Source organism: Dromiciops gliroides, chromosome 4 (genome assembly GCF_019393635.1).
Source record: "Dromiciops gliroides isolate mDroGli1 chromosome 4, mDroGli1.pri, whole genome shotgun sequence".
NCBI classification, from domain to species: Eukaryota; Metazoa; Chordata; class Mammalia; order Microbiotheria; family Microbiotheriidae; genus Dromiciops; species Dromiciops gliroides.
This window is the reverse complement of record NC_057864.1, coordinates 232,052,931-232,067,577: the sequence shown is the minus strand read 5'-3', so window position 1 is coordinate 232,067,577 and position 14,647 is coordinate 232,052,931. Positions and strand designations below refer to the sequence as shown.

General features: G+C 41.2%; 1 protein-coding gene across 7 annotated transcripts in view; it reads right to left on the bottom strand.

Moving 5' to 3' along the window:
* AGFG2 (ArfGAP with FG repeats 2) overlaps positions 1 to 14,647 on the bottom strand; it is a 56,072-nt gene that overhangs the window by 30,672 nt on the left and 10,753 nt on the right. For all 7 annotated transcript variants that reach the window (XM_044002359.1, XM_044002362.1, XM_044002360.1 and 4 more), the window contains one exon: positions 5,050 to 5,143. In XM_044002359.1, coding sequence (XP_043858294.1) covers positions 5,050 to 5,143 — 94 coding nt within the window. The remainder of the gene's footprint in view (positions 1 to 5,049; positions 5,144 to 14,647) is intronic.

Genomic DNA, 14,647 nt, shown 5'->3' with positions numbered 1-14,647 from the left:
CCCAATACTTAAGAACAGCTTTGGGGCAGCTAGGTGGCACAGTAGATAAAGCACCGGTCCTGGATTCAAGAGGACCTGAGTTCAAATCTAGCCTCAGACACTTGACACTCACTAGCTGTGTGACCTTGGGCAAGTCACTTAACCCTCATTGCCCCGCCCCCCCCAAAAGAATACATGAAAAAACTCTACAAAGGGGCTCAGATTCATCTCCTTCCCCCATCTATACCTCTAATGAAGGTCATGGACAAGCCACAAACTATATCATCAATAATTTGCTGGACACAAGAATAAAACAATATACCCTAAATCCAATGAAAAAATAATAAGGGGTGAAACATGGCTCTGCCTCAAAACCTCAAGGAAAACACCTTATCAGTAACTTATTGAAACTTATTGAAAATATGAGAAGAGCCAAGATGTCAGAGTGGTAGGAAGCAGTGTAGTGAGTTCTCATCCACAAACTCCTCCAAACATATCTTGATGAAGAAATTGAGAAAAAGTCACAGTAAGACCCTTGTGCAGCACGGCTCAGCATAGGAAGGCAAACAAGAAGGTCTTTGGATACGGGGGGTGGGTTCTGTCTAGGAGTATGCAGCATGCAGAATACTCCAGCACCTGAACCATACTGGACCACCTGCAATTCCATACCAGGTAAAAATTGGGACAAATGTGAACTGGTAGCTATGTTGCCTACCACCCATTTCTGGGTCATAGATACAGGGAAGACCAAGAAGGGGACCTTTGTATAAAGGTAGTGTTACCAGGAAGGGAAGCCCTGGGCACAATGTATGGAGAAAGGAGGAAGTTCAGAAGCCAGCAAAAGCAGTGTAACTCAGAACCCAAACACATATCAGGGTCCCACTTCAAGCATCTAGGCCAGCTTACAGAAGAATAACCAAGGACAGGAATCCCAGACCAAAGGGAAACCTATAATTCTGTCACTCTGAACCAAGAGGTCTTTCCAGCTAGCTGACAGAGGCTGAGTCCAACAGCAGTCTACTTCTTGCACAGAACCAAAGAAATCAGGGACCTGCAGAGCTCAGACCAAGGGAGGCAACAATCAGATGTTGCCTCGATCAGACCACTCTGGGAGCACTGAAAGTTTGCAGTTCCCCCCACCTGTCTCTGAGATCCTGAAATAACAGAACATTCAATACTCCAAGAAAGCAGCAACAGACTAGGCCCAGAAGTGTTGCAAGGCCCAACCTAAACATCAAGTTAAAAAGTGGACTGGAAGAATTAGCAAACAAAAAGAGAACCCCACTATAGGGCAGCTAGATGGTGCAGTGGATAGAGTGCCAGGTCTAGAGTCAGGAAGAATCATCTTTCCAAGTTCAAATCTGGCCTCAGACACTTACTAATTGTGTGACCCTGAGAAAGTCACCTCTTTATCTTAGTTTCCTTAAATTATGGTAGGGATGCTTGAGATACAAACACAGATGAGAATAATTCCAAAATATCTACAAGCAAAGCCTCAAGGAAAAAAAATACAGCTTGGGCACAAAACTCTACTAAAATTCCTAGAAGAGACGAAGAAATTTTTTAAAAAGTTACAAATATAAAAAAAAATAAATGGCATGAGAGCTCTTGAGGAAAAAGCTGGGAAAGAAATAAGGGCTACAAAAGAAAAACTTAGAATTAACAGAGCTTGGCACACAAGATTCAAAACTTTGCTCAAGCAACATACTTCCTAAAAATCAGAATGGACCAAACAGAAGCCAATGACTGTATGAAGCAACAAGAAATATTAAAAGAAAGTCAAAAGGCTGGAAAAAAAAGAAATGTAACATATATCAAAAATAATCTGAGGGGCAGCTAGGTGGTGCAGTGGATAAAGCACTGGCCCTGGATTCAGGAGGATCTGAGTTCAAATCCAGCCTCAGACACTTGACACTTACCAGCTGTGTGATCCTGGGGAAGTCACTTAACCCTCATTGCCCCTCCCCTCCCCCAAAATGTGGAAAACAAGTCAAACAAGAAAAAATTTGCAAATCATTCTACTATCTGAATACCATGACCCAGAAAAGAGCAATATTTTCAGAAATCTTAAAAGAAAACATTTTCGATATCTTAGAACCAGAGAGCAAAATGGAAATAAAAATAATTCACCAGTCACCTCCTGAAAGAATCCCCCAAACGAAAACTCCCAGAAATATCATAGTTAAAATCCAGTGCTTCCAGGTCAAAGTAAAAAGTAACCAGAAAGAAAGAATTCAAATTCCAAAGAGCAATGGTCAGAATCACACACAATTTAGCAGTTATCACTATAAAGAAGCAGAGAATAGGGAAACAATATTCCAGAAGCCAAAGGATAAAGGCTGATAGTGAAGAATAACTCACCCCCAAAAACAGAGTGTAATATTATAGGGTGAAAAATGGACTTTTAGTGAAATAGAGGACTTCCAAGCATGATGAAAAGTTCAGAGCACTCTGAAGTTCAAACACAAGATTGAAGAGCAAGATAAAAAGGTAAATGTGAATGAACAATGTAAAGGACCAAACAAGGATAATTCAAGTATGAGGAGATTTTATATATATATATATATATATATATATATATATATATATATATATATATATATATATATATATATATATATGCTCTCTGAATTCTCTCATCATCAAGGTCCATAAAATGAGTTGAATTTGACAAGGCCTAGGAATCGTTCTGTTCTATCTTACTGATCTGAAGAAAAGAATGGAAAGAGAAGAGGAATACACTGGGGGATTGGGGAAGGAAAAGGAAGGTTAGAAAAAATTTTATTGCATAATGAGGGTGCACAAGTAAACATCTATATAAACAAGACAGGATGGGGTGGAAAGGGAGTAGCTGACACTGGAACCAAAACTCTTAAACTGAACTCTTCAAAAGGAATACACACACACACACACACACACACAAATTACAGTTCATTCATCAGGGAATTAGAAGGAAAAGGAGAGAATGGGAAGAGGGGATTAAGGGTAGAAAAGATTTAAAAAGGGAATAGTACAAAGCAAAACAAAGTTTAAGGATGTCTTTTGCTTCCCTTTTTGTATCCCCAGCATTTAGCACAGTGCCTGGCACAGAGTAGGCATTTAATAAATGATAACTGACTGAACAGATGTACAAAAATATTAAGCTCTTTTTGAGGTCTCAAAGAACAGGAATCTGAAGGGGAGGCCCAGAAATTGAGGAACGAATGAAAAAGATATGGTATATCTTGTGATGGAACAATATTGTGCTGAAATCTTAACCAAGGAAACCTTGGAATACAATATTCCAAATGGCAGAAGATGAGTGAAAAAAAAATTTTTTGGAGGGGTGGGCAATGAGGGTTAAGTGACTTGCCCAGGGTCACACAGCTATTAAATGTTAAGTGTCTGAGGTCAAATTTGAACTCAAGTCCTCCTGAATCCAAGGCCAGTGCTTTATCCACTGCACCACCTAGCTGCCCCCTGTAAAAATTTAAAAATACAAACATAAGAGTCCAAATAAACCTAAAAATGTAAATTTATCTCAGCAACAGGACTGAGTTGAATGTTTTCTTATAATTGGGCTGCTTTAGAAGAAAAGTACATGAACAAGAAGAAGGGGTAAGAGAAGTGGGAGGGAATGAGATGAATCTCACTCTTATTTGAAATGGACAAAGTGTTGAACATACACAGTAGTTTGGTGTAGAAATACAATCAAACTCAAAATGGAATAGGAAGAGATGGGGGTTAAGAAGGGGGATAACACTAGAGAGGGAGTAATCACAAGCAAAACAAACTTCTAGATGCTGAAAGGGGATTATAAGAAAAAACACAAAGAACTAGAAACTAACAAGTTATACTTTAGATTGCCTCTCAGACAATTAGGGTATAGCCAAACAAATTGTGGTATTAAACTATTGTTGTTCACTTGTTTCTAGTCATTTCTCCATGACCTCATTTGGGGTTTTTTCTTGGAAAAGATTCTGTAGTGGTTTGCCAATTTCTTCTCCAGATAAGGAAACTGATGAAAACAAGATTAAGTGACTTGGTCATGGTCACATAAGCCTTGTAAGTGTTTGAGGCCAGATTTGACTTCATGAATATGAGTCTTCTTGACTCCAGTCCCTACATTCTATCCACTTTGCCACCTAGCTGCTCGTTAGACTGCACCATTAAAAAAAAAAAATCACAAAAAATGATGTCAGAAAATCCTGGTTAACATGAATTCATATAGAGTGAAATGTTCAGAACCAGGAGAACAATTTATACAATGACAACATTTTAAAGAAAAATAACTTTGAAGGACCTAAAAACTTTAATCAAATTAATGACTATGTCTCCAAAGAAGCTATTATGAAGCATGTTACAACACGGAAGTGATGGACACAAGGTTCAGAAACATTTATTTTTGGACATGGCCACCATGTAGATTTGTTTTTCTTGACTATTCTTATTTGTCACAAGGAGTTTTATCCTATTTCTTTTTTTCTGTTAATAGAGGGGTGGGGGGGGGAAGATAATAGGGAAGGAAGGATTTTGCAATAGTGATACTAAAGAAATAAAGGCCATTTGTTTTTTAAAAATACACAGAAAAGAAATTCTAAAGGAAGCACAGACAAGCAAGGAAGGTGAAAGTAACATGCAATTTTTTTTTTTTGGTGAGGCAATTGGGATTAAGTGACTTGCCCAGGGTCACACAGCTAATAAGTATTAAGTGTCTGAGGCAGGATTTGAACTCAGGTCCTCCTGAATCCAAGGCTGGTGCACTATCCACTACACCACCTCGCTGCCCTCCACAGCACCACCTAGCTGCCCAAATTTTATTTTTTTTAAAGCAAGTGGTTTGAAAGGGCAATTCAGTTTCAGATAAAATCATCCTTTTGTATAGAGTGTATAGAAATGTTGTGTGTTTGTGTGTGTGTGTGTGTGTGTTTAAATCCAGAATAAAAAAATTTTTATCCTTCCCCAAAAAATAGACAAGAAAATTTTAATCAAAAGAGAAAAATGTCATAAACTACAGAAACAGAGAAACTCTTTGTAACATGCTTCAGGCAAAGCCAAGGCCTTCTAATAAATGTATCTGTGGCAACTCACCTCATTTCCACGAGATTGGAGGAACATCACTTCAGGCTCAGTAAAGGTTGTCATGGAGATGGATTTGACTCGGTGAGGGGGATTCAGGCCTCTCCTATGTGAGGAAAAGGAAGAGAGAGATAATGTGGTTAGCACTGCCAGGCTGCTTATAGGGAGAGGAGAGAGAAAAAGGTGAAAAAAATTAATTATGGAAGAAAAGAAGAGAGGGAGGAAGACTTGGAAGACTGCTAGTGAGAGCCAGGGAGGGGTTTAGAAAAGAATAGCCAAGAACATTTCAGGGTCTGTCACTCTGAAGAGGAAACAAAATTTGCTTATCCTTTTTTTCTGCAGGCTGGCAGATCAGTATCTCTAGTGCCCTACCTGGGAGATACAAGAACACTTCTGGGAGTATGGACAACCAACTTCCATTTTTCCGTGTTAGCACTTAAGCATCTGAAGACTAAAACCTGGAGGGTAAAAGCATATTCCATGGCATTATGGTCCTGCTAAAAAGGCCCCAAATAGCTGATTTGGCAACAAACACAAAAGCTCATAGGGCTTTTCTCTGCCCTTCCCCAATCTCTTCTTTAACAGTCCTCATAGAAGGCAGGTGGTCTTTCACCTGCCTCCTTCATTACCAGATTGAAGCAGTAGGGAATTTATTCTAATCCAGCAAGATCTAAAAGCTTTTATCAGCCTGTAGGAAGCTAGAACCATGCTTTTCGCTGAGATGCTGTGTGCTGTTTACTCCCTGAGTCAAAGGAGCCCCATAGAGACCACATGACCAAAGGGATGGTATTTTCTTGAAGCCACAAAACCAGTTCTCCTAGGGGGTGGTTCTCTAACAGGAAAGTTCTCCTCTCACACCCTCCTACCAGTCCTATCTTAGAGCTGTTAATTGGATAACACATTAGAACAAAATTAGCCCATGGGGCAAAAAATGGGCTACTACTTTATTTTCTTTCTAGTAAAAGAAAATTTTCCTTTTTCTATTCTACCCCTAAAATATTTAAAGCACAGAGGTGACTGAGTGAGACAAGGTGTAAGTTAAAACCAGACAACAGAATGTAAATAAAATAAAGGTTTTAAATCTCCTAAAAACTTGGTCAGGGGGCAGCTAGGTGGCACAGTGGATAAAGCACCGGCCCTGGATCCAGGAGGTCCTGAGTTCGAATCCAGACCCTGGGCAAGTTACTTAACCCTCATTGCCCTGCAAAAACCCAAAACAAAACAAAAAAAAAACCCAAACCAAAAACCAACCAACCAAACAAAATTATGGGGCAGCTAGATGGCCCAGTGGATAGAGCACCGGCCCTGGATTCAGGAGTACCTGAGTTCAAATCTGGCCTCAGACACTTAACACTTACTAGCTGTGTGACCCTGGGGGCAATTGGGGTTAACAATTGCCCCGCAAAAAAAAAAAAAAAAGAAAAAAACAAACAAAACTTGGTCAAAAGAACAGTTATAAGAATGCATGTGCCTTCCCTTCCTTACGTAAGGAAAACTCCACATACTGTCAAGACAGTGTTGATGGTGAAGTGAGAAAGACTTAGCTACTATAATCAATACAATGATCCATGACAATTGCAAAGGTCTAAGGATGAAAAATGCTATCAACCGGGGGCAGCTAGGTGGCGCAGTGGATAGAGCACCGGCCCTGGAGTCAGGAGTACCTGAGTTCAAATCCGGCCTCAGGCACTTGACACTTAACTAGCTGTGTGACCCTGGGCAAGTCACTTAACCCCCATTGCCCCGCAAAAAACAAAACAAAACAAAACAAAACAAAAAAAAATAGATATATAATAAATACAAACAAACAAAAAAAAGAGTGTTGATGTGATGGTTAGTTGACTGAACTCCACTTTCTTTCCCTATGTTTATTCTTTGTTATAAGGGAAGTTCTCTAGGTTGGGGAGGAAGAACACATTGCAAAATAGAAGTATGTAACAGAAAAATATAAGATAGAAAAAATAGGGGGCAGCTAGGTGGTGCAGTGGATAAAGCACCAGCCCTGGATTCAAGAGGACCTGAGTTCAAATCCGGCATCAGACACTTAACACTTACTAGCTGTGTGACCCTGGGCAAGTCACTTAACCCCAATTACCTCATCAAAAAAAACAAAAACCAAAAAAAAAAAAAAACCCAAAACGCAAAACAAACAAAAAAAAAGATGCTTTTGCAAAGCAAGTAATCTGAAACGGAGAGTCACAGTTGCATATAAAATCCTCTTGGATTTTCTTGAATCCAAGGGAATCCTTGGAAACTATAGTTTCCTAGGTAGAAACCGTAAAATTTCACAAAGGCAGGGGGAAGATGGGGACATACACAAAGGAAAAAAGGTGTCTTTGCCAAGTTTAGAAAAACAGCACTATTTATGAATGTAAGTGAAGGTTCTGGAGGCGGGAGAACAGATGATGGAACAGAATGAACACCAAAGGGCCAGACAAATAACTGTTCTTTCTTGTGGGAAGGTGCTGATGAAGGAGGTCAGATCCAGGGTTAAAGTTCAGTTGTGGGCTAGAAATACCCAGAAACTTGTACCTCAGACTTCCAAGAGAAAGGTCTCAAACATACCCAGGAAAGGCAGGAATCAGCAGAGAAAACTGCTTCGCCAAAGGCATGTAAGGGATACAGAGAAGCCAGGATTCTTTGCTCTCACACTCTTTGACCTGCCCCAGATGTGCTATGGGTCCCCAGATCACATTTCAAGAGTGCTCTATTTTTCTCTTCTCAGGTCATCTGTTTGGTACTTTTAGAAATAAAGTAGCACAGGGCAGCTAGGTGGTGCAGTGGATTCAGGAGGACCTGAGTTCAAATCCAGCCTTAGATACTTGATACTTACTAGCTGTGTGACCTTGGGAAAGTCACTTAAGCCCATTGCCTGCCCCCCCCCAAAAAAGAATAAAGAAAGTAGCACAGCCCCCCAGGCTTTTTTGCCTTGCTTTACACTTTCACCAGCTCTTGTTCCTTCAAGAAGGGAAAAAATGATGGACTTGGGGATCAGGAGGCATCTGGGTTCAAATCCTGCTTCTGACACTTGCTCACAAGATACTGAGGGAACTAAACACCTGTAGAATCTACCTCACCAGGTTACTCAAGTGAACCTTAAACCTTAAAGTTGAGATGCCATCAATTATTATCATTATTCTTGTCATGATTTTCCCCTGTGACCAGACTGAATTCAGCTCCACAGAAATTCTGCAAAATTCAGCAAAGGTGATCTCTTGACCTTATAATCTTATCTGCTTTTATAACTTCGTCCTTTCCCCCAGGGTCCCTTCCTTCCATCTTACCTTGCACCATTCATTTAGCAGCTAATTTCCTACTGCATATGAGGCTCTGTGCTAGGTGGAAGGAGAGACATACAAATGTATTAAGACTGAGGCTCTCAAGGAATTTACAAGAAGAAAGCCCTCAGAAGCCAATCTGAATCAATTATTATGGCACTATTCAGTTAGGCTTGTACAGAATATGATTCTAATTTGTCATGTGGGGCTAGGGGAGGCGGGTGACAGGAAAGGGAGAAAGAAAGAGAAATAGAAAGTAGAAAGGCATTTTGAGTTTTCTGATTTCTTAGAATTAACCAACACATCACAAAGGGGTTACTGGTATAGAAAATATGGGGCTGGGGGCAGCTAGGTGGTACAGTGGATAAAGCATCAGCCTTGGATTCAGGAGGACCTGAGTTCAAATCCGGCATCGGACACTTGACACTTACCAGCTGTGTGACCCTGGACAAGTCAGTTAACCCTCAGTGCCCCACCAGAAAGGGGGGGGGGGGGCTGCTAGAGTCTGGCAGAGCAAGGAAATGCTATGGGGAAAATCCAGCAAAAAAAAAAAATATCCTGGGGCAGTTAGGTGGTACACAGTGGATAGAGCCCAGGATTCAGGAGGACCTGAGTTCAAATCAGGTATCAGACACTTGACACTTACTAGCTGTGTGACTCCGGGCAAGTCACTTAACCCCAACTGCCTCACCAAAACAAAACAAAACAAAATAAAACCAAAAAAAAAACACCACCCCAAGAACCATGAACCCATGGCCAGACATACACTGGGGTTCTGGAGTAGCAGCTGTATTGGGAGGGAGTGGCAGTTGAAGGAAAAGATGAATAAGAAAGAGTTTAAGTGAATTTGATCAAAAAAGATATTCCTAGGGCACCTTGGCAAAGACTATTTTGCCTTTGGTGTCCATAAAACAGGAACACTCTGTTAGAGAATATAGAGAACACACTACAAATACATTATTCAGCTCCCCAAACAAAGCTTAGTTAGAAAATCTGAATCCCAAGAAGACTTAGACAACCTGCATCTGGGTAGTTTTTTCTGAACCTCTGTTGTTCCCCACCTCCAGCAGTTGTCACAGGTCACCTCCTTAAATGCACCCTTATTAAATCTTTCTTTTCCAGTTTAAGCTCAGGAGCCATCACCTTTCCTCCCTGAAGTCTTCTCTGACCCTCCCCAACAAACCTCTCCCTCCAGGACTGAACCTTTTGACAAAACACCTTCTCCAAGTACTCATTCCCTCCTCACATTTTTCCTGGAATATTTTGCCTGGATCTCTCCTTTGTCCCTCCCACACTCTATCTTGTATTATGTTTATTTGTTTTTGGGTTTGGGGGGGGGGGGGTTGGGTTTTTTTCCGGGGCAATGGGAGTTAAGTGACTTGCCCAGGGTCACATAGCTAGTAAGTGTCAAGTGTCTGAGGCCAGATTTGAACTCAGGTACTCCTGAATCCAGGGCCGGTGCTTTATCCACTGCGCCACCTATGTTTAATTGTGTACAGTCTTATCAACCCAAGTAAACTAATCTCCAGGACAGGGATTTTCCTGTTTTTTGTCTCTGCAACCCTAAGACCTAATCATTGCTTTGTCCATAGTAGGCACTAGATAAATGAATTATTTATTTATTGAATTAAATTGGTTGGGTAGATAACAGACTTAGGGAAAGGAGCTCCCCAGTAAAGAACAGATAACCCAATTTTCAGAAAAAGGGAAAAGAACCTGTGAACCAGAGGCAGTTGGACTTGACTTCAATTTCTGCTAAAATTCTAAAATAGACAGTGGATACCTAGCAAAGGAAGTGGTGATTACAAAGATCAGCTTCATCAAGGACAAGTCATGCAAAACTAATGTAATTTCCTTTGTTGACAGAGTTAACTGTCAACTGACTGATCAGGTGAATGCTATATAGTTTAACTAGATTTTAGAATAACAATTAATAAAGTATGTCATACTGTTATGGCAAAAACCTCAGCAGAGAAACCCAAACGGCACTCAGGAATAAGGAAGAGCAGTTTATTAACTCACAGGGAGAGAGAGAGAGAGAGAGAGAGAGAGAGAGAGAGAGAGAGAGAGAGAGAGAGAGAGAGAGAGAGAGAGAGATTGATTGAGATTGATTCTGACAATCTGGGCCCTGAATGCATGTCCAGGCAGCAGTTATATACCTTTTAGTGCAGATACATATGGGTTTCACGAGTACATGGTGGTTACATTGTGGTAAGCTGCTTGCATACAGGGGGGTGCAGTTTGGAGGGCAGGTGGGGCATGCAGTTGGTGGAGGCAGTGGATAACAAGAAGAGGGGCACGATGGCTAGGGCATAGGTGCCAAACCATAGGCTTCAGGGGAAGAAGTTTGCCCTAGTTTCACTTTTGGGGGTCCCAGTTTTATTCCCTGTATATTCCCATATTAATACTATTCTCATAGAAAAGGTGCTTACTAGATGGCAATAAAATTAGGACTCAGAAGTAGCACAATGGTTAGTCTCAAAGAGCAGCTGTTAATAATAAGGGGGGGGGGGGGGCGGGAAGAGAGAAAGAAGGGCAGTGAGCTCCCGAACTCATGACACAATCACTCCAAAAAACATCCAAATAACGCCACAGGAAAATGCCCAGAGCAGCAAAACTCACAGAAGAATGTGCTGACATCATCTTCTAACCAAGAACAGCTTGGAAGGTCAGAAGGAGGTGTGCTGTGCTGATACAGGAGTCGAGCCCAACCCCACAGTCACCCTGACACAGATCCAGTCCCAGGAAGGCCTCACCAGGGAAGGAGACCTCAGAGTCTCTGAATCAGCTGAAGAGACAGTGTTATCTGGAACTAAGCTCACAGTCTGGTGAGTGGGCTGAGCCCTGGGCAGGGGGGAGACTACAGGGGTCTATGCTGGTGCTAAGGCAGAAGTTGGATTTTACATCCCTGCTGAGAACCAGGAGGGAGGCTTGAGTAGCAGTGGCCCAGGTGGGAGAGGGACACAGGCTCATTGGAGCTAACAACCACAGTACACAAAGCTGGTTGATTAGCAAGTTGGTCTGGGGTCATCTAAGGACCAGGGAACAGGCCAGGCAAGTGAAGAACCTGATTCTCCTTAAATCATACCACCTGGGACTTCTTAAGCTTGGGATACTGCAGCCTGGAAACAGTGCCCCACTTTAAGGAGCTAAAAGTCAAGTAAAAGAAAGCCGGTGAGGACCATAGAAAGTTTCTTCAGTAACAAGGAAGACCAAGGGGCACCCTCGGAGGAAGATGTCAACATCAGGGCCCCTATATCTAAAGCTTCCAAGAAAAATATGAATTGGTCTCAGGCCATAGAGGCACTCAAAAAGGACTTTGAAGATAAAGTTAGAGAGGTAGAGGAAAAAATGGAAAGAGAAATGAGGGTGATGCAGGAAAGACATGAGAAAAAAGTCAACAGCTTGAAAAGTCAAATTGGCCAAATGGAAAAGAAGGTACAAAAGCTCTCTGATGAAAATAATTGCCTAAGAATTAGGATTGAACAAATGGAAACCAGTGACTTTATGAGAAACCAAGACATAATAAAGCAAATCCAAATGAATAAAAAAATAGAGGGCAATGTGAAATATCTTCTGGGAAAAACTGCTGAGCTGGAAAATAGGTCCAGGAGAGATCATTTAAAAATTATTGGTCTACCTGAAAACCATGATCATCTTAGACATCATCTTCCAAGATATTCTCTGGGGAAATTGCCCTGATATTCTAGAAGCAGAAGATAAAATAGAAAGTGAAAGAATCCACAGATCACCTCCAGAAAGAGATCCCAGAAGGAAAACTCCTGGGAATATTATAGCCAAATTCCAGAGTTCTCAGGTCAAGGAGAAAATATTGCAAGCTGCCAAAAAGAAAGAATTCAAGTACTGTGGCGCCCCAGTCAGGATAGCACAGGATCTAGCAGCTTCTACATTAAAGGACTGGAGGGTTGGGGCAGCTAGGTGGTACAGTGGATAGAGCACTGGCCCTGGATTCAGGAGGACCTGAGTTCAAATCCGACCTCAGACACTTAACACTTACTAGCTGTGTGAACCTGGGCAAGTCACTTAACCCCAATTGCCTCACTAAAAAAATAAATAAATAAATAAAAGGACTAGAGAGCATGGAATATGATATTCCAAAGGGCAAAGGAAATGGGATTACAACCAAGAATAACCTACCCAGGAAAACTCAGCACTTTAAATGGGACTTTAATGAAAAAGAAGACTTTCAGATATTTGTGATGAAAAGACCTGAACTGAATGGCAAATTTGACTTTCAAATACAAGACTCTAGAGAACCATAAAAAATTGGAGATGGGGGACATACCTGGGGTCATACAGTGGGCAACTGTCTTGTGTCTGAGGCCGAGTTTTGGCTGGGATCCCCACTGGGTCCACTGTGTCACTTAGCTAGGTGATGACATCTTTAGGGTTAAATTGAGGGGTGAAGGGAATTCACTGGGGGAGGGGGAAGGGCAGAAGTGAAATCCTACATGAAAGTAACAGGAAAAGGCTGATGGAGTGGGGGAAGAGATGGGAGAGGAGCAGGGCAGTAAATGAACTTTACACTCATCAGAAAACGCTCAAAGACCTTAAACTCATCAGAGCTGCCTCAAGGAGGGACCAACAGACACACCCAACTGGGTAGAGTAATCTATTTAATCTGGGCAGTAAATAAACCTAACACTCATCAGAATTGGCTCAAAGACCTCAATCTCATTAGAATTGGCTCAAGGAGGGAATAATGTACACACTTAATTGGGTGGAGTAATCTCTCTAACCCTGCAGGAAAACAGGAGGGGAAATGGATAAAGAGAGAGGGGCAAAAGAAGGAAGGACAGAGTGGGGGAGGGGACATACAGAAGCAAATCCCTTTTGAAGAGTGATAAGATGAAAGAAGATGGATAACAGAATAAATAACATGGGGATGGGAATTGGATGGAAGGGAAACAGTTAACAATAGTAATCATGAAAAAGAGAAAAGGGGGGAAAATTGTACAAAAAATATTTATAGCAACTCTTGGTGGAGGCTAAGAATTGAGAATCGAGGGAATGTCCATCAATTGAGGAATGATGGAAAAAACTGTGCTATATGATTGTGGTGGAATGGTCTTGTGCTACAGGAAATGACAAACAGGATGATCCTGAAAAACCTGGAAAGACTAATGAACATAATAGATGTACAGTGAAGTAGTGACAGCAGTATTGTTCAGTGAGCAATTGTGAATGACTTAACTGCTCTCAACAATGCAAGGATCCAAGACAATCCCAAAGAACTAATGAGGAAGCTTACTATGCACCCCTACAGAAAGAACTGATAAAAAGAACACTTGTGGATTGTACATATATAACCTGGTTGCAATCTTGTGGAGGGGGGAGGAAAGGGAGGAAGAAAAATTTGGAACTCTAAATCTTATGAAAATGAATGTTGAAAAGTACCCTTACATGTAACTGGAAAATAAAATAAATGCTTGTTGCTGGGGAAAAAAAAAATAACAGCTAGCATTTATATAGCACTTGAAAGGTTTGCAAAATATTTTACAAATATTGTCAGTTTAACCTCACAACCACCTTGGGAGGGGGGTAGTTGCTATTATTTTATCTCCATTTTATAGGTGAGGAAATTGAGGCAAACCATGATTAAATAACTTGCCCTGGGTCACATGGCTAGCACCAGAGTCTGGATTTGAAAATTCGGATCTTCCTGACTCCAGGCCTAGTGTTCTATCCACTCTGCCACCTAAGCTGATAATGATTCAAAGACAACTTGCCAGGAGTGCATTCCTTGGCATTCCAGTAGACTGCCCTCCATGTGTTTGGCCCTATGATATTTAACAGTTATTAATGACTTAAAGGCATAGATGACATCCTCACTAAATCTGAAGATGATACAACTGGGGTAACCAGAGCTAAAACGATGATGACTAACTGAAGAAGGATCAAAAGCAATCTTGACTGGTTAGAGCACTAGGCTTAATTTAATGATAGGGACTGGCCTTTATCAGTATAGGAAATTGCCAGGTAAGGAAACTTCTACCAATTCAGGTCACCAACTTCTTTACAATTTATAATCTTAAGAGAGTTGTCTAGAACATAATTCCTTAAACTGTGGGTCACGACCCCATATAGGGTTGCATAACTCAGGGGGTCCTGAAAAATTTGGCAAAAATTTTGTTGTTGTTTGTCCTTCGTTCCCAAAGAGGACCATGACATCATCCTGACTTGCACTGAACTGGATTTAAATGAGGGAGGGATGTGTAAAATCACCGACCTCATTCTCTCCTCCAGAGCCATCTGAGTCCAGTGGCAAGATATATATCAGGATGACTGGAGATGGCCCTAAATGTAATAAG